At 40.5% G+C, this 19,623-nt stretch overlaps 1 protein-coding gene across 1 annotated transcript; it reads right to left on the bottom strand.

The window, feature by feature from the left end:
* Positions 1-1,063: 1,063 nt before the first annotated feature.
* CYP4V2 (cytochrome P450 family 4 subfamily V member 2) lies at positions 1,064-19,020 on the bottom strand. Its single transcript, XM_069493667.1, has 11 exons — positions 18,601-19,020; positions 15,880-15,992; positions 14,400-14,485; positions 13,380-13,570; positions 12,910-12,979; positions 11,411-11,537; positions 8,544-8,729; positions 5,489-5,591; positions 3,066-3,200; positions 2,786-2,965; positions 1,064-1,596 (listed from the first exon to the last, which is right to left on the bottom strand). Exons 1-11 carry the CDS (start codon positions 18,812-18,814, stop codon positions 1,424-1,426), a joined length of 1,578 nt encoding a protein of 525 aa, XP_069349768.1. The 5' UTR covers positions 18,815-19,020; the 3' UTR covers positions 1,064-1,423.
* Positions 19,021-19,623: the final 603 nt, after the last annotated feature.

The following is a 19,623-nucleotide window of genomic DNA, read 5'->3' as shown; positions in this document are numbered from 1 at the left end:
GCTTAGGGACTGGGTTTTATGCACTGGGGCTCTTTGGGATGGTTAAGTAGGTACAATTGCTGGTCCCACCCTAAATGGCCCAGGCTGTATGGTTTGACAAATGGCTTTGGTTTTGTAAACTTTTCCTTTGATATCCATAGAAGAATACATATTCTACCCTCTTGACTTGTTGCTTCTATCTGCTATTACCATGGGAAAATTGAAAAAAAAAAATCTTGTTTAAATTATTAAAAGAAGTTTCTAAACATCACTAAGGGAGCAAAGGTATTGTCTATGGAATTAAAATTCAACGAATGTGTGTCAGTTATTAGCTTGATATAAGAAGTAAGTTCTGGAGGATTGAATTAACTAAAGGTCTCACCCAAAAGTGAGATATCACTGGGTTACTGAATACAGATGAATGGCTTCTTTTTTCCTTTAACAATGGAACTATTCCAGAAGAAATGTGTCCAAATCAGAGGCAGAAGACCTGTGTTCTAATGACACACCTAGTCATAGACCTGAGTTCCACAAAGCAATAGCATATTGTGGTAGAAAGTATATCAGAATGAGAGTGGAGAGATTTAGAGTATAGATATCTATCTATTTTCAGCCCTGTCACCAACTAATAAAATGACTTCGGGCAGAAACATATCTTCTTATTGGTTCCATTCCCTTATGGAGCATAATTAGGTAAGTCCAACGGTCCCTGTAGCCCCAAAGCCAATGATCAAACTCTATAAGGTGCTTGAGAGATTGGGGGAATCTCTTCCAATAATATGCGATTTATGAAAATAATTGTGATTCTACAAAGAATGAAATGAAAGCTATAAGCAAACAGTCGAGAGGGAAAGTGTAACAGAACCTATGAGTTAACTTGTGAATGTTCTGCTCTGGGTGATAAAATCTGAAAAGTACTATAACATTCTTCTCATGACGGATGCCACTGATACAATCTAAAAAACTTAACACCCTTAATTCAAAGTATTTAATTACTCACGCTTTTCAAATTACATGAGATTATATATATATGTATGTGTGTGTATGTATATATATATATATATATATATATACATTCCTGAGTCAAGAAGAATGCCTTCAAAAAATTCTGGAACTTCAATCAGATTATATCCTTTGGGTCTATAAATTGAAGTTGAATTGGCCTGTAGCTCCCTCTGTTGCGAGACTTGTTATATGTTGATTTGGGTACTAACTCAGTTAATTCTACCTATTTTTGGGACCCAGAGCAGGTGTAACGTCCATGATGGTGATGAAAATATAAAAACTCTCTGTCTGGTAGATTTGACCCTAAGATCAGTGGACACAAGAAAAAATTAAGCCCAGGGATTTAAGAATATTGAGCTCATGATCTATACATTGTAAATGCCAAGTATCTCTTAAGGAAAGATCTTTTTCATGATAAAGGCACAATCCAATAACATAGTTAGGATTCATCTGCATTTCTTCTCTTCAACTTGATCCAGATGCCATTACATGGACGAAGAATCAATTGTCCTGCCAGACCTAGTTCTTCTCTTTTCTGGTTTGATTCTACCCAAAAGTGCCGCAGGATGCAGGAAAGAACGGTCTTTTCTTCCATTATGGCAAACTTTTGACCTTCAAGTTAAAGTAAATATCATCACTTTAATTATATATTTACCTCAAATGTGAAAAATAAGAGACCTTATTATATTAAATAGATAGTAAGCAACTTTATATTCTCACAGTAGGCTGTAGGAGAATCAGAATCACTGGGATGCTTTTTACAAATGAAGATTCTTGTGTGCCCTCCCAGCCCCCACCCAGTGTATCTGAGCTGGGATGGGCCAGGGAATCTGCATTTTAGCCATATCCCAGATGAATGCTGGGCTCATTCAAGCTTGAGAATCATTACTCTAGATTGCTTCTTATTGGGTCTTTCATTTAATTTACTATAAAGTCCCCAAATAAGCTTCAGATTCATCTATTTAAATCTGGCCTCATTTTACCAATGTCTGCGTTTACATATTAATTGTTGATAAAATGCTAGAGATACTAAAGCCAAAATTATAGTATGATGATGTGCATTCACTTTGCTTTAGTACTTCTGGTCATATGTGTTTTGTTTGTGAAAAATGCAATTCTTAAAAGCAACAAACACAAAAATTAGGTTAAACATAACTAACCATACAAATAAGTTTTCTACCATAATAAATTATATTCTACTTTAATCCAAAATCTACAACATTTTAAAACTCTGCCATGAAACTGATGATGCTTTATGTTACGGGCTGAACTGTGTCTCCCCACCCTGCACCACCAAATTCCTATGTTGAAGTCCTGACCCTCAGTCCCTCAGAATGGGACTGTATTTGGAGATAGGGCTTCTAAAGAGGTCATTAAGTCATTGGGGGGGGGGCACTAATACAATCCAACTGGAGAGAAGATTAGAACAGACACATACAGAGGAAAGACCAAATGGAGATACAGGGAGAAGATGTCTATCTACAAGCCAAGGAGAGAGTCTTCGGGAGAAATCAACCCTGCTGACACCTTAATCTTGGACTTCTGGGCAACAGAAAATCAACTTCTGTTGTTTGAGTCTCTCCGTCTGTGGCACTTTGTTATGACAGCCCTGGAAAACTAATACACTTTCTAACCGTATATTTTACAACTATAATGCACAGTAAAGTGCAGGACAAAGGAAACCTGTTTTTTGAAGGTTGTTGCATATGGGCAGTGTCACACCACATCTCAAAGAAATTATGGTGAGAAACCCACTATCATGGGGGCCTGAATGTTCAAACCAATTCGGACAGATACAAACCTATACAGTTCCTGGGCCCCGCAGAGAAGGGCACGTAGCAGTACGGATGGCGTCCTTGTGCATTCTCAGGAAAGAAGCGTTCGGGCTGGAATTCTTCAGGACTGGGGAAGTATTTGGGATCTCTATGCAACGCATAGGGAACGATGACGGCTTCAGTGCCTTTTGGAACTCGGTAACCCGCTGTCAAGAAGTAGTCAATATGCCATGCCATGAGACTGGAACAAGACAGACATTAAAAAAAAATTCCCTCTCCCTACTATTTTAATTATAGAATATTTACCCACTACACAGTCTTCATTAAGAGTACGGGCAAATAAAGGAACAGAAGGAAAAAGGCGAAGGGTCTCCTTAATAACACATTCCAGATATTTCAGTTTCTTCAGGTCCTCTGCGGTGGTAGGACGATCAGACTTCCCTGATTAAAGTAAGAATATAGGATGACAATGAAAGAACTATCCAGGCAGTAGAGACATAAAAGAAGAAAATTTAATGTTACGATAATCAAAAAAAAAGAGATAATATGCTGAGTAAAAGAAACTAGACACCAAAGGTCATATATGGTATGATTCCATTTATAGGAAGTACTTGGACTAGGCAAATCCAGACGGACAGTAAGTAAATTAGTGCTACCTGCCCTCGGGGAAGGAGGAATGAAAAGTGTCTGCTTCATGGTCCAGTTTCCTTTCTGGGTGCTGAAAATGTTTTGGGATTGGGTAGAGGTGATAGTTGCACAACACTGTGAATGCACTAAATGTCACTGCATTGTACGCTTTAAAGTGGTCAATTTTATGTCATGTGACATTTAACTCAGCTTAAAAAACTAACAAAAGGAATTGATACTTACAAGTCACTACCCAAAAATTAGTTGCTCAAAAATTTTAGAACTAATATTGAGAGTATAAGAAGTGAGGCACAAGGAGCAGGAACCACGAGGAGCAGCAGGACAAAGGTTCTAGCAATAATGATTGTGTCACTCATTATGGGGGATCAAAAGCATTTGTGAAACCAGAAATGAACCGGAGATTGCGGAGGATACGAAAAATGTGAACCTACTCCAGAAGAACTTATAAGCTTTTAGAAGATAGAATTTATCCACCTGACACAATGTGAGAGAAATTAAAATCAACATGGAAAGAATAAAATGACTACAGAAACAAAGCCTGAAAGTTTAGATCGTCTCCATTCTACAAAATAAAATTTAACCTCTTGATATGAAATTCCAATCCACGAACAATCTGAACTCGAAGCTGCTTTTCCAACCTCATCTCTCAGTGGATGAGACATGAATTCCTGCTGTCTCTCCCTGTTCACCATTGCCCTCCAAACCAGAAAATTTCCACTTCTGCACCATGTTTCATCTGGTTCCTCTCTTTCTACAATGATTTTTCTCTCCAACATTTTTTGTTCCCCACTTTTTTTCCTCTATAAAACTGCATGAGATACCACCTCATTGCTTGGCTAACCCAACTTTTTTCCTTTTCACCTTCCAGCAATGGGGCGCCATGTGACATGCAATTTTAAAAGGGATAAAGTTGATAGTAGCCCCTTGCTGGTATGCCGATAGTGGTTTCCAAAAAATATCAGGTCCCAATCCCTGGAACCTATAAATGTTACCTTATTTTGAAAAAAAAAAGGGGGTCTTTGCAGATTTTATTAAATTAAGGATCTGAAAGTAGGGAGATCATCCAGATGGGCCCTGAATGCCATCTCAAGTATCCTTGTTAGAGAAAGGAAGACACACACACACACACACACACACACACACGAGAGAATGCAATCAAACACAGGGATTTCAGGGATACACCTACAAGCTAAGGAATGCTGGCAGCCACCAGAAGCTCAAGAGGCAAGGAATGGATTTTTCCAGAGGAATGCAGCTCTGCCAACATGTTCATTTAGGCTCAGTGTGGCTGATTGTGGACTTCTGGTATCCAGAACTGTGAGAGCATAAGTTTCTGTTGCTTTAAACCTCCCAGTTTGTGGAATTAGTTACAGCAGCTGCAGGAAACTAATATATCCTTCCTTCCTACACCCCCTTTCTTCTTACTTTGAAGATGAACATGCTGTGTGGAACATCAATCAAGAAAACAAAAGCCAAAATAGCAGAGATGACAGAGAGAAAAAAAAAAACAGCAAGACTGGGACGCTGGGACATCCCTACTGACATCATCCTAGGACTCCTTACCTCCAGGTTGCTTGTGCTATAATGGAAATTTATCTCCTACCAGCACAACCCATCTTTTCCCTCCTTTGTGGTCAGAGGCAGTCCTATATGAAGCAGCTTTCCTTCGCCCCTCTAAACAGCTTCACCTACTCTTCCGTGCTCCCAAATAGCATCTTCCCTCACATCACTCAAGTGCACAGCCATGACCCAACATTTTATGTACGTGTCTGTTCCACCCAGGAAGGAAGCAGGTAGACCCTTGAGGACAGTAACATGGTTCTGGGCATCCCCAGCATCTGGGCCAGGGCAGCCCACACCAGGAGAGTGGCAAATGCCTGTGTGTGAATGGATGAGGCTTCCAAAGGCCATAGGCCCTGGAAGGGACGCTGTATGGGAGCAAAGGATCCCACATGGGATGCTTCCTGCTCATGACACTGTCTTTAGGACAGGTCCGACTGCAACGCCTTCCTGAGCAAGAATGACACCTGTCTCAGTGGACTTAGCACCTGCAATATAACTAGTGAAGGGGCCAAACTTACCAAACACTTCATCCAACTCTCTGTCCACTTTTTTCTGGACTTCTGGATTAGAACCCAATAGGTATAAGGACCAGTTTATTGCAGCTGCAGTTGTATCGTGGCCCTACAAATGGAAGAAAAACGAAAGCTTAAAAAGTAGAGTTATAGTGAGAAGACTAGGAGTGACTATAATAACTCTACTTTGAACTGTGAGCCCTGACAGCTGCAACGAGACTGCAGAACATAACAAATGAATTCCGCACGGCATCTTCCCTCTGTGAGAAACCAGCCAAGCAGTTCCTGAAAAGTAGAGGTTTGTGCTTAGAGATGACATTTCAATGCCACAGTGTGTGGCACACCTGGCAGGAAGTGGCTGGGCAGTGTTAATAAAGGACATTCCAAGGGAACTAGATGAGCCAGACCTTTTGAAGGTAAAAAGACGTCTGCCTTTCATGAACTACCTTGTCAGATGTGTACCTCTCTGCCCTCCCCCATTTGAAAGGAAGGCTTTCCTGTTGACGGCAGACACCAGGGGGTATATATGTGGTTCTGAAAAACATCCTCTGCATCAAGAGGTTGATAAATAGCCTCATTTAATACTTGCTGACTTTTAGGCAAAACACTAAGTGCTTTGCAGAAACCGACTCAATGAATCTTCACAAAAACTCATCACTGTTATTTACATTTTACATTAAAAACAGAGGCAATAAAAAGGTTAAATAACTTCACCTGCACCAGACAGCTGAGTAGGAGGCAGGGGCAGGAACTGAACCCCCGGAGTGTCTGATGACAAAGATGACAAAGCAGAGCCCACACTATTCCCCTCCACAATGGTGAGTGGCCTGCACTAGGGAGACCACCTCTAACACCGATGTCAACGTCCCGGACAACGTTGTTCTCTGCCCATTCAATGTTTTAGGCGTCACCTCTTATCTCCTATCCTCATCTCACTAGCACATTTCCATGTGCAAAAATAGTGAATTATGCAGGAAAAAAATTCATCTAGACCATCAATAATAAATCCCTCTTGGAGTAAGATTTTAAGGACAAAAAGAGAGAAGATAAATTAACTCCTATAGAGAAGATCTGACCCTTCTGTTTTCCCTGCGTGGTACAAGTACTTGTTTTATAAAACAGCTCCTAAATTGGATTGCTTGAGGCCTATTCTGAAATTTAAAAATATATATAGTCTACAAATCTCTGATATTGGTACCTCATTGTATTTCCTTACACTTGCAGTTACAGAAACTACTGGACTCCAGACAGGGCCCAGCCCATTTTGCTCCGTTGTCTCCTGAGTCATGTAAGGATGTACTCTTGCTAAACAGTTTTAATAGCGTTTCTTGAACTTGTGAGTGGGAGCCAATGTGTCAGAGAAGAAGTCTGCTGAACTTCCTATTTCATTGTCTGCTATCAGCAGCAGGCAGGATGAAGCAAATATCAACCACAGAGTTTATGGAAACACACTGGGGTGAGAACCTTAATAGCCAGTGGCTGGACCCTGGGGCTTGAAAGAGGCATCAGTTAATAGCCTGCATCCATGTCATGGAGAAAGTCACAATATTATTGTTATACATGGTCTGCCTCCCATTCAACGCAAAGAAGAAAAGAATTAGAATTTCAAAGACTATTAGAGCTAGAATAAAAAGATCATTAGTCCGAGATCGTTTTTTTGACGAGAGTAAGCAGTTACTGGTGGGAGAAAGATGTGTGTGTGTGCATGCAGGCGCACATCTGTATGATAGTGTGTATATGTGCACGTTTGCAGGTGGGTGTGTGGGTGTGTGTATGTCTGAGTGTGGGTGTGTGGGTGTGTGTATGTCTGAGTGTGCGTGTGTGTACATGGGCAGGGTGCTGATGCGATGTCCACTTCAACACCAAATAGCAATAGCCAACATCTGCTGCGTGCTGCTTATGTGCTGGGCACGATTCCTGGTGCACTTTAACAAAACTAATCATAACTATTCCACGAATCCTGTGCTATTAACACAAGAATGCTGAGGCCCAGAAAGGATAGATGAGGTGTCTGAGGTCACACTTCTAATACATGTTAGAGCTGGGATTCAGTCCCAGAGCCCAGACTTCACACCTCTCTACTTTTCAGCTCATTTAGATGTCTCTTTGTTTTTGCTTAAGGTTTCTTTTCAGGAAAGTGCTCTGCTTCAAAACACAGTCTAAAACCATTAATCCAGAAAACCATCGATCCAGTCCGTCTCTCTCTTTCATACATGGGGAAATTGTGACAGAGAACTGGAGTGACTGGAACCATCCCACATGGCTAATCAGCACAGAGCCAGAGCTAGAACTCAGGTCTGCAGACCCTTAACGTGGCTTTCTTCTACTGTGCCTTAGAGCCTTCCTCTGCAGGGAAGAATGTGGGAGCCCAGCTGACGCGTGTTTAGTGTGCATTGGAAACTCAGATGCCTTTTTTGGTTTGCTTGGAGGAGATTACCACATGGGGCTTTTAAAAACCATTTTTTTCTTTATTTTGCAATTTACATATAGAGAGATTCACTCTCTGTAATATTCAATATAATATTTAGGTTATCTTTGTAAAAAGCACTTCATATATATATTTTTAATTTGAACATCAGAATTGCCTTTAGAAGCATCAACTGGTTAAACTCTTGGAGGGCTCTTACTATCCTCTTTAGCTAGAGCAGCTCACAGCACTGGCTATGTGCTCATTTGCTAGAACTTCAAGAAGGAGGTGATGAGGAAGTGGACTTGTGGGTTTGGGAGGCCGAAAGGAAGCATGAAGCAATATGGAGAACTGAGAGCAATTTCTGGCTGCTCTTCTGCTTGGGAAAAGTCTGATGAATCGTAGGTTTTCTTGAGGAAAGAATGTGCCCACTGCTATACCCACCACTAGTCAAATTGTTTTCTGAAGAAGGAAGTGGTACTTAATCAGTTTCTTAAATTTTACAATTTCTAATTAAAATATAATGAATCTTCCTTAAGTTATATTAAACTACTTTAAAATTTGATTAAATTTTTAAAAATAATGCTAAAGATCCTAAAAACCACTGGAATTTGTTTAATGACATCTGAAAACAAGGTAACAATGACAGAATACCTCAAACATGAAGGTGTCGACTTCCTCCCGGATAGCTTCCTGACTTAGCTTGTTTCCATCCTCATCGGTCACACTTAAAAGCAAGTCCAGAAAAGCCCTGCGTTTATTTTTGGAGGGGACAGAGCCCTTGTCATCACCTTTACCTTCTTCATATGCCTTTATTTCATTGGCCCGTTCAGCGATGACCTGTATGATTTAAAGGACAGTCACATGCTTTGGTTTGGATTTCAACACGGCCTACTAACATACTTTCCTATGAAAATATGCCACTTCTTTAACTTATTTTTTCTAAACCTTTCCATTTTAACAACAATGTAGGCTCTTGTGAAAATACAGGAAAGCCTCCTGTTAGTATTTAGGGTATTATTTGGTGAAACTTTAAAAAACAAATTTAATGTCAAACAAATTCATAATTTTTAAGGGCTATTTTTCGCAGTCTTTCCAACATGGGAATAGAATCATAGTCTCCTGAATAGTACTTTAGAGATTCGAATGAGCTAATGAGAAAAAGTTTACATGGCAGAGAGAATGCAGTCATCGTATAATGGACTAATTATAGATCACTCTTAATTACATATTGTGTTGGAGAAAAGAAACAGCAGTTGATTAGTCCCTTCGCCCTGTATGGTTGTGAGTCTTCTGCCTGGCAAAGGGGGCCGCCTTGCGAAAATAACCCGAGAATGCCCACTCCCACAGTTTCCCCAGGAACGGTTAAAGATCAGTCCTGTGAGCTCTCTCGCTCACAGGCACCCTGCAGGAGTTCTGTTTTGCACAACTTCTGGAAGGAGCCCAATGGACGGACGGAAAAGAGATGTAAGTCTCTCTCTTTCAAAATTGTTTTTTTGAGAATCTGCTTTTACAGAGTTCCTGAGAAAACAGCAGGAGAAGGAGCTGCAGCCTCAGCCATATCTCCTGTGATAATCCCTTCTCCCAGGAAGGGCAGGAAACCAAGTCTTGGACTTTGACATCCGTGCAGTTTTTGTTATCTGTCTGCTGCCGCTTTTGTTATCAACTGACAGCCGTCGCCATTTTGTTCTTTGTCCCCTTAAAATCAGCAAGCCACTTGGCCTCACTCCTGGCATCTCCCTTCTTTTTCTTTGGGATGCCACGCCATCTCCCTGCTCTCTGTCTTCCCCCTGTCTTTCCACTCTCTCTCTCTCTCTTCTAAGAAGATAAAATAAACTTTTTAAATTTTATATCTTAATCTCTGCATAAGAAATCTTTCTCCACCCATGCCACGAGCACCTATTAGGTTTTCCACCCTAACACCTAGAATCCTCTTTCCTCAGACGCCCATGTGGCTGGGTCCCTCCCTCCCTTCACGTCTCTGCTCATTGTGACACCATGAGGGAGAGACCCTCCTTCATCACTGCCACCCTCGTCCCTAGCACTTGCGAGCTTCTAGCCCTACTTTATTTTGCTCCATTTCACTTACCACCTGACATTATATTATACTTATTTTATATTATGCTTATTATTATTCTACTGCATTATAATTATTGTTCAGTATCTTTCTCCTCCAACTCAAATGCTGCCATCCATGTGGGAGCAAATTTTTTTTTTTTTGTTCTTTGATATATTTCCAACCTCTAGAGCACTGCTTGGCATTTTAAGAATGCCCATTAGATATTTCTTGAATAAATAAAATAATTAAAGCCCATAAACTTAATTTGGTTATACATTTCAATTTTCTTTTCCTATCCGGCAATTGACCAAACCTGCTACTAAGAGGCTTATACGAATAGATTCTAAGCTCTTTGAGGGCAAAACACCGTGTCTCTTCTTTTATTCTTGGTGGAACTCCTAGTGTCTAGGGCTCGGTATGCAACTTTCAATATTTACTAAATGAATAATATTTTCCATCCAATCTGGAAGTCATTAATTATGGGTACTGATATTAATGCGTAAGATGTAAGGAAAATACAATTCTAAAATACAACCTACTGGCTATTCTCTTATGACCAGCAGATTACTCTGTCTTCCACTGTGGCCAGCTCAAGCCAACATCTCATTCATCTAACATCTACTGAATAAATAATCATCTGATCTGTTGGTGGTAGGATGTACCTCTCCCATAAGGAATTAATGCCAAAATTTAAAGCAAAGAAAGACTATATTTAAATAGGCACTTTCTAAAGTACATTTAAATTATAATTTGATGTGTATTTCAGTTAAATCTTGCTTTCTCATAAACACATCTTTAACACAAAGATTGACATCCTATATTCAAAACAACATCACTATCTCCTAGTTATTTCTGAAATGGAACTAAAACTATAATATCTAGCTAATTTTAATCTTTTCTAAGTTAAGATACTGCCCTAAATGCTTTTTGCTTTTGAAAATTACTGCCTAAGCCAAATATTTTCTCTTAAACACAGATCCTTTGTCTTTATTCTTTTAACACAACACCCTACTTGTCAGTAAGTGCTCATAGCTCACGTCACATTTTGTAATTATTTATTTTCAGATAACCTCCCCTACTAGAATAAACTCCTTTCAGGCAGAGAACACACATATGTGTCTTATTATATTTCCAATATTTGGTATGGCGTTTAGCACTTAGCAAGTGCTTAATTAATATTAATTAAATACATAAGTTAAATATAATCATGCTGACCACTTTTTTCCCATTATTATTCAATTCAACTTTTATTTGCTGAGACACAGGCTCCATGGTCCTATATTGGGTATGTTAACAAAACATATAAATCATGGACTTACCGAAAGTTCTGGAAATGAACGGTGGCGGTGGTTGCAGGACATTGTGAATGTCCTTAACGTCACCAAACTGTATACTTAGAATGGTTATAATGGAAAATATGTTATGTATATGTCACCACAATAAAAAAAAATCAAGGACTTACGTTGTTGGTAAAAGTATGTAGGATCTTAAGGCCCTTCTTGTGTTCCCATCCTTCCTTAAACACAAGGTACCAAGACTCAAGCCAAAGCCAGGGCATTTTCATTCTTCGGAATATCAAATCACTCATCCTACAAGTAGGATAAAAATACATCAACTGTAAAATCAGAAATGTGTATTATTTCTTGAGCACCTATTTGGTACCTGGGCTTGATGAAGGTAACTGTGGAAATGATGGTGATTAGTCTTAGAGGCCATTAACAGCTCCATGATTTATCCTCAAAAATGCAGGCACGGGCTCTTATACAACCAGCAAAGCTTAAAAAATAATGGATTCTTTAGAGGAGTGAAGAATTCATTATAAAACATCCTTACTAGCCATCTGGTCTCCTGCCTCTATTTCTCCAGGGCGAGTTTCCAACTCCCCAAGACTGTCTGGGGCTTTGGTACCAAAGATTGAGATGAAATCTGTTTCTTTTTAAGATCCACTCATGTGTTTGATCACTCCTCTGGAGTGACAGAAAACCACTGGCTGCCTTCTTCTAGAAGAAAGTGTTCACTAAATACCATTTGTCAGATGGCTGTCCGGAGCACCTCCCTCTCATTCCATCCCCAGTGTACAGCAGAAAGATTTCGACAGGGCCTCCTCCTTCAGGACCAGCTTAGGTGCCAATGCTTCAGAAAGGCCTTTCCTGTCCACTCATTCTGTAAAACATTTCTGTTTTCTTTTCTCATATCAACTTGAGCTTTCCCTTCTAAGCAATGATTACGATTCATACGTTTGTATGTCTTTGCCCAATGCCTGTCTCCCATGCTATTCTGTTTTGCGTACTACTATAAAACCAGTCAGTGATTGGACGATTATAGATGCTCAATAAGTATTTGTTAAAATGAAATGAACTGAGCAGTGGACTTACATAGGATCCATCAAATCAAATCCTTGCCCTGTCTCTTACTAATGGAATAATTGTAAGCAATTTTAAAGTAAATTGATGGGTTTCCATTACAAAAACAATGCCTACTCAGTGCAGAAAATATGGAAAATGAGAATAAATAACAACAGAAACAAAACACAAGAAAGAGAAGCACACACACAAAACAATGGTAACTACTGCTAACATTTTGGTATAGTAGCTTCTAGTTTTTTCTTTCTATGAATAATTTTTTCGTATTGTAATGGCTATCATACTACAAAAGCATTTATATCTTTTATTTGTATAAGCATCACTTAGCATCATAATGTAAGCATCATTATGCACATTATAATGTAATCTCAATATATTAGAAAATAACCATTTTAAATTACCGCATAATCTGGATTTGCCCTAACTTACACAGCCATTCCCCTGCCACTTAAATACATGCTTAAACAGTACGGTTAACTTTTAGCGTAACATTTCAATTTGAAACAATAAAAAAGATACAACAGACAAATTATTAGCAATGATTTTTAAAGCTTGAAGCAATACTAATTTTAAAAATAATTAAAAGGACTCTATTTACCTATAAACTGAACGGACATACTCGGAGTCACCATTACTTTGAGCACCAATATTCTTCCCCATAGCCGTTTCTATAAAACAGGATGAGAAGCAAACATTCAATCCACATAGCTTGTGTTTATTTTGCAGTGGCAGACACTAAAGAAGATGTAAATCCTATTCTGTTTTTATATATTTTAGAATCATTCTTTCTACCTTTCCTGTCTTCTCTTGTTTCTTCTGCTTCTTCTACCACCTGTTCCTGTTCTTTCTTCCCTGTCCCCTTCCTGGGAAGTTGACTCTGTGACTGCTCCGCTCAGAGCCCTTGGAGTGGCCGCTGCTTCTTGGGAGGCTAATGTAGCAGTAGAACCACCTAGAAGAATCCACTGTCCTTTCTAATCCCCTCAACCGCCTCTCTGACAGAATGTGATTTACCATTTGGGCCATTTTATCTTTACACCATAAATGTAGAAACAAATCGATGAGACTTACCACAGATTATATCTAAGGCACAAAGAGTGATGTAAAAAAAGCAGTTAAATGCCTCTTGGTTAACATGTTTTTCAAGCTTATTAACCAATATATTTGCTTGTTCATTCATGATATCTAAGAAATCTTCCAGAATAGTAAAATGGAAAGTGGGTGTTAACATTTTTCTCCTGGAGCGCCACTTGTTTCCAGTACTAGAAACATAACACATGGTTACAAAAAAAAGAGAAGTAACATCCAAAACAAATAAAGCATAAATCAAGCCAAATCAACAAAATTCTCTCGAAACAGCTTAACAGCTTAATCTACAGATTCTCAAATGCTTTGGACAGAATTACAAAGAGAGATTATATGTACTAATATATATATAAATTCATTATAGTTACAAAATACAAATATTTTTGGCATTGTTCTTTAATACTCATATTTAATATTTAAAATAGCATTCATAAAATTGAAAATTTTAAGAATTTTTCTCAATTTTTAAGTTCTGTGTTTGTAAAAATAAGAATTATTTTCTCTTCTCTATCAATCCCGTCCTCCTCTCATGATCCACACACTGTATGATTCTATCTTGCCCTCTGCTGGGCTTGATTTCTCCAAAGTCCCTGCAGGGCTCCTGCCTTCCTCTTGCTGAGTCCTCTCTCAGAGGATGGAGTCCTATCTCTGGATGCCAGCTCAAGGACTGCAGTCACTGTGCTTCTTGATTAGATTTTCCTGCTCCACACATTCCTTTGCTCTATTCCTTTTATATCAGGACCTCGTAATTCTTGGAACACTGGACCTAGGCACTGAATTCCACAGCTAGAGATCTGCCCGCACCTGGACTGCATACACCTGGACTCTTGTCTGGCAAAGGCCCACTGTTAGTTAGACCTGTTTTTCCGCCTTTCTCCTCCTTCCTGAGAGCACAGGCTCGCTAGAGAAAAACAAAAAAAACTACCTCATGTCAATTTCTGAAACAAGTTATATATAGGAGGAACCCTTTCTATAAGACAGCTTCACAAATTTACACAGACATACCTTGTAAGAAGTCCTAGGCCAAGCCATGGTTCTAGGAACTTGTACACAGAGGATTTGTCAATTTGCTTTGAACTAGTTAAAAGTACCTTAGGAAGAGAAAAAAATATTTGAGAACTATATAGACATCAAAATAACTTCAATTATAGGAACACCTGGCTAGAACACAACTACGTTTAAAGGCATCATTTCATAGCCTTTATTTTCTCGGTGGTTCATTTTCATTCCTGTGCCTCAAAGAAATTCAACTAGAGTTTTGAACATATAACTGTCTTGGGTACCAAACAGAGTTGAGGGAAACAAAAATGCCCAAGATGATTCTCTGGTTCCTGCCATGAACTAGGAACCAGGTGGACTCATTCAATGAGGGTGAGGGGAGGCGAGGAGGGACCAGGTGAACCTGGGGGATGAGCACATCTGGGAAGGCGGGAATCATGCGTGTGTTTTCAGGTATATTGACTTTGAAGTCTTCCAGTTTTTGTGGTCTGAAAGAAGTGTGAAGCTCAGGGTAAGGCTTGAGCTAGAGACACCTATGTGACTGTCACCAGTATATAGGTGACATTGGAAGCTATGCATGTAATTGGATCACATAGCATTAGAGTGAAGTAGGAGAGGGATGAGTGTCTAGGATTGAGCAGAGTCTCGCTAAGCTTCTTGCTCGAGTCTCCTGCTCTGGACAGATCTCTACCTGCATACATCAAACCCACTTGTACTAAGTCAACTGTGGCTGAAATCCCATGTGGGTCCCCTCATTGTCTTCTCTGAACCAGCATTCTGGAGAGTGGTACAAGAGAAACTCCAACATTTTTGCCACAACAACAAGAAAGCATTCTCACTTGGGAAATTCTCTTTTTAATTTTGTTCCATGAAGAGAAGCTCTGTTTATCCCATTTTTACCTCCTGATCCAAGTCCTTTTCTCTTCACACCACAAGATAATTTTCCCAGTGTCACCGCTATAAGTAAAAGATCTACATACTTTTTGAGGACTAATTTCAACAGCATGGATTAATAACATCTACCCTATAAATATCAGATTAGCATTCTCTTTTAAATTTGGAATCATGAATTTATCATCCATATAAGACCCTGAACACCTTGAAGGAAACATCCATTTTATTAGTCTTATATTTCTAAAGTCCTACAGTGTCTGGTAGATAATAAGTGCTCACCTTGTGGAATAATCTATTTATGGTTCTAAAAAACTATATCCTTCTGTAGACTTCCCCCAAAAGGAGAACAAATATATTGAGACCTGAAAGCAAATGTGCACTTATATCTGGAGGGGGTTAGGCTCTCAGGATTCAGATTACATCTGGAAAGCATCACATGGCACCATATATATGTAGCCTAAAGTATTTAATGGAGTGCTGTTTGCACTGAATTAAATGAAGTATAAGGACACATTTATTATATTTATTCTGATAAGGTTCTCACACTATCAAATATACAGAGCAATATTACTCATATTTAGCACATACTCACCTCCACATTTTCTGCATTATAAAGGACCACCATTGGCACTGGCCCAACCCAGAGCTTCAGTAGTGGCACATGGCGGTATTCTTCTGTGTACTGAATTAGCTGCTGAAAAAATTCTGGGAGAAAAATATTAAAATTCAATCAAGACAAGAATTTTGTGAATGAATTGTACAGATGTTCATTTTTTCATTTTGATAAAGATACTAATTATGTAATGTGTTACCATTACAGGAAGCTGGGTAGGGGGCATATAAAGTATGGAACTCTCTATGCTATTATTGCAACTTTTTGGTAGGTCTAAAATTATTTCAAAATAGTATTTGCCACAGCAAATAAATATATAATGAATGTTAGCTATAATGGAATAAGTATTATTAGGTTTTGATGTACTGAAATATGCACTCTTTTTCTAATCATTGCCCAATATCTCAGAGCTAGTAAGTGGTGTACCAAGATTGAAGAATGTCTCTCAGATAAAACAGCTGTCAAAATTGCTGTGAAAAGGCTGGGTCAAATCGCCAGTATCAAAAAATCCTGCTTCATGCTAATATTATATATTGCCTGCCCTGGTCTTGTCTGACAGAGGGGACAGGGAGGTCTGAATCGATGGTTTGAAGGTATCAGGTCCAAGAGCTGGGATCAGCTGGGGAAGACACCGTTGTGTGTCTCTGGAAAACATGAGATCGGGGTTTAGAGGCCAATTGGAAGTGAACCGCACTGCTCAAGGTAAGATCACTGAGGCTAGACTTTGGACATTAGAGAATGAAAGGCATAGTCCTTTGTATATAAAAGACAGGGTTACTGAGAATAAGGACTATATCTTATTCTGATATCTCCAACTTTGCTGAGCTCAATGCTAAACACAAAGCAGGGCTTCAACAAATGCCTGATTGACAATTAAAGAACTTATTCTAACCAAGTGATCTAGAAACTTTGCATGCATTAAATTTAATTCTTTAAATAACTGTGTAATATAGTTACTTTTACAAGTAAAGAGGCGAAAAAAAAAAATCTCTAACTTAGAGTGTTTTAAACAACTTCTCAAACAACTTGGTTACAAAGCTGGAAATTGAACCATGGTTTTAATGATGCCAAAATCCAGCACTTGTTGATGGAATAAAATGTCCCTTTGTAAAAGACAGAATATTGTCATTCTCTTCACTCAGAAAGTAACTCCAAGGAGAATTACTTTAAAAAAGTCCAATCAGCTCACAGTTTGTTTTGAAACAGGACTTATTCACCAGAGATTTTAATTCTTGGAATCCCCAAAAGAATATGATGAGACTTCTTAAGTATATCACTTTCCAAGAGTAAGGGGTGGGGGGTGAAATCTACACAATTATTTTTAATATCATAAGATTTTAGATGGCTAGTTCTGCTTTTAGTATTAACCAATATGATTTTTACCAATGTGATTTTCGTATCTAACTGTTGGATTACTTGTAACACCAGTCATGTTGATATTTGGTTAGTAAAATGTTTACTTGGATTATTTTTTCTGCCAGAAAATAGTTTCAATATTTTTGTAAACATTCCCCATGAGGCCTCAACTTATTCCTATGAAGTTGAAGTGACAGTGTTATTTTTATTTGTGGAAACAGAGATGAAAATGAAATAATCCTTCAAGCTTTGGAGTTAGTGCTCAGCCTGTAAAATGATTATTAACGATCCCAGGAAGAACTGGGTTCTGATCTGGGCCTGTTTTTTTTTTTTTTTTTTTTTTTTTTTTTTTTTTTGAGACAGTCTCGCTCTGTCACCCAGGGTAGTGTGCAGTGGCATCATCATAGCTAACTGCAACCTCAGATTCCTGGGCTAAAGTGATCCTCCTGCCTCGGCCTCCCAGAGTGCTAGGACGACAAGCGTGAGCCACCTTGCCAGGCCAGGGCTCATTTTAAAATATGTTATGTTGGGCAAATCTTTTCAGTTCTGGATATCTCAACTCACACACCCATGAAAATAAAGTGCTAAGATCTAATTCACCCTTCCTAACTGGGGATTGCAAATACCAGGTACTTTTGAGAGCTTTCAAATGTAAAGTGATTTTTTTTTTCTTATCAACAAAACATAAGTCTCTTTTTAAAAGATGATCTCAATAAAAAATGCACTCTTTGATAAATAAGGCTTTTGAAACTTGCCATATAAGTTTATCTGAAAGCCCTGTCATCACAGTTTATTAGCTGTTATTATTCAACCTCCTTAAAAAGGTTAAAATAGGAAGTTCAAGAAGCAACAAAAATAATGGTCTATTCTTGTGATGCTGGGGCGGGGAGCATCAAATGACTCTCTGATCTCTTATTTTTCAAAGTGAGAGACAGAGGAGGGCAGCACTAAGTTTTAAAGGATTTGCTGTGTTCCAAGAGAGTTTAAATTCTTCGCGCTTCACAAGCCAAGACAGGAGAAAAGACAGACGGGGTTTTGAGAGCTCAGCAGCTACGAGGTGGGAATAGAAGAGAAAAAGCAGAGGGCAGGAGTTTGGAAATACTGCATTCTGTGTCGTACACAAAGCAAATGTCCTTTACGGGATGGGGGCTACTAGTGATGTCAGCAGGTGTCAAAGGGAAAAACTGGGTTCAACTGGGAATCCATTCTCTACCGAGCGACAGATTCTTCTCTCCGCTAACAGCCAGCGCCTGGGGTCCTGGGGTTCCAGACAAATGGGCGGGGGCGGTGCGGACCGCGTGTGTGGCCTCAGGAGGGGCGCCTGCGAGGGGGCGCTGTCCCTACCTTGCCCGTCGGGCTTCATCATCAGCGCGTGTCCCACTATGGGGTAGGCGCGAGCGACCGTGGGGATGGGCCTCATCTGCTGCCATTTCCGCGCGTAGCTCGCCAGCATCCGCAGGAGGCTCAGGACGAGGGTGGCGCCGGCCAGGGAGACGGCGCTCGCCGCGCCCCAGAGCAGCAGCTTCTGCCCGACCAGCCCCAGCCAGAGCCCCATCATGTCGGCAGCGGCTCGCTGCGCTCGGCCGGCGGGGTCCGGGCCGGTGCCAGTCTGCACGTCCGCGGCGGGGGTGGCGAGAGGCGGCGCCGGCCGCTCCCTTCTTCCTCCGCCCGCGCCCTCGGGACGGGTCCGCGGCGGCCGCTGGTGCGCGGGGAACCTGCGCCGTGCACGCGCCGCCGCTGCCCGCAAGCCGAAAGCGAAACCCCGGAGAACTGCGTCGGGGCCCTGCAGGGGTTCTGAGTGCACGAGAGGACGCCCAGAGTGGCATGGGGAGAAGGGACGTTACATTTCGGGCACCCTCAGGATGGAGAGGACATTGGAACTGGTCACTTCGGCATCTTCGGGCGCCCTGGGACCACCCACGCTTGGGTTATGGGACCCCACTGCTGGGTAGGGGGATGGGAGTGGGGGGAGAGCGGGGTGGGGGTGACGAATTTGGCCAGCGCGAATTTGGCTGAAATGAAGAGGTTTGGTTTGACATTCGGCTTTGGAGCTCTAACCTCGCACTGTTGCTCTAGCCCGGCGCTGCGGTACTCGGCCGGGACTGGCTGCCCGCTGGGAGATGGGTCGTCCTGGCTCCTGCATCAGGGTCATTTAGAGCAGCTGGCGACTTTGACCTAGAGTGGCCTCAGGGACACAACCTTAAACCACCTTTTGTGCCAGGTGACTGAGACACTTGGAGAGCCAAGTGAGGTTGTTCTGATCCAGATATTTTTCCAAAATACCTTCCAGATCAAGGAAAGCCAGCGACTTAAGGGAATAAGAAGGGGCCGGTAGGAGAGGACAGGGGAGGGTTTGAGAAAGGGTGG

This window comes from Eulemur rufifrons, chromosome 18 (assembly GCF_041146395.1).
Source record: "Eulemur rufifrons isolate Redbay chromosome 18, OSU_ERuf_1, whole genome shotgun sequence".
Taxonomy (NCBI): Eukaryota; Metazoa; Chordata; class Mammalia; order Primates; family Lemuridae; genus Eulemur; species Eulemur rufifrons.
Note: the sequence above shows the minus strand (reverse complement) of the source record. Positions and strands in the feature narration are given on the sequence as shown.

Excerpts from the sequence above, each read along its gene's own strand:
- CYP4V2 (XM_069493667.1), bottom strand. The coding sequence starts at position 18,814 with ATGATGGGGCTCTGGCTGGGGCTGGTCGGGCAGAAGCTGCTGCTCTGG. Across the intron at positions 12,980-13,379 it reads TGCCTTAGATATAATCTGTG|AAACGGCTATGGGGAAGAAT; the intron begins GTAAGTCTCATC and ends CCTGTTTTATAG. Across the intron at positions 8,730-11,410 it reads TACATACTTTTACCAACAAC|GTCATCGCTGAACGGGCCAA; the intron begins GTAAGTCCTTGA and ends TAAATCATACAG.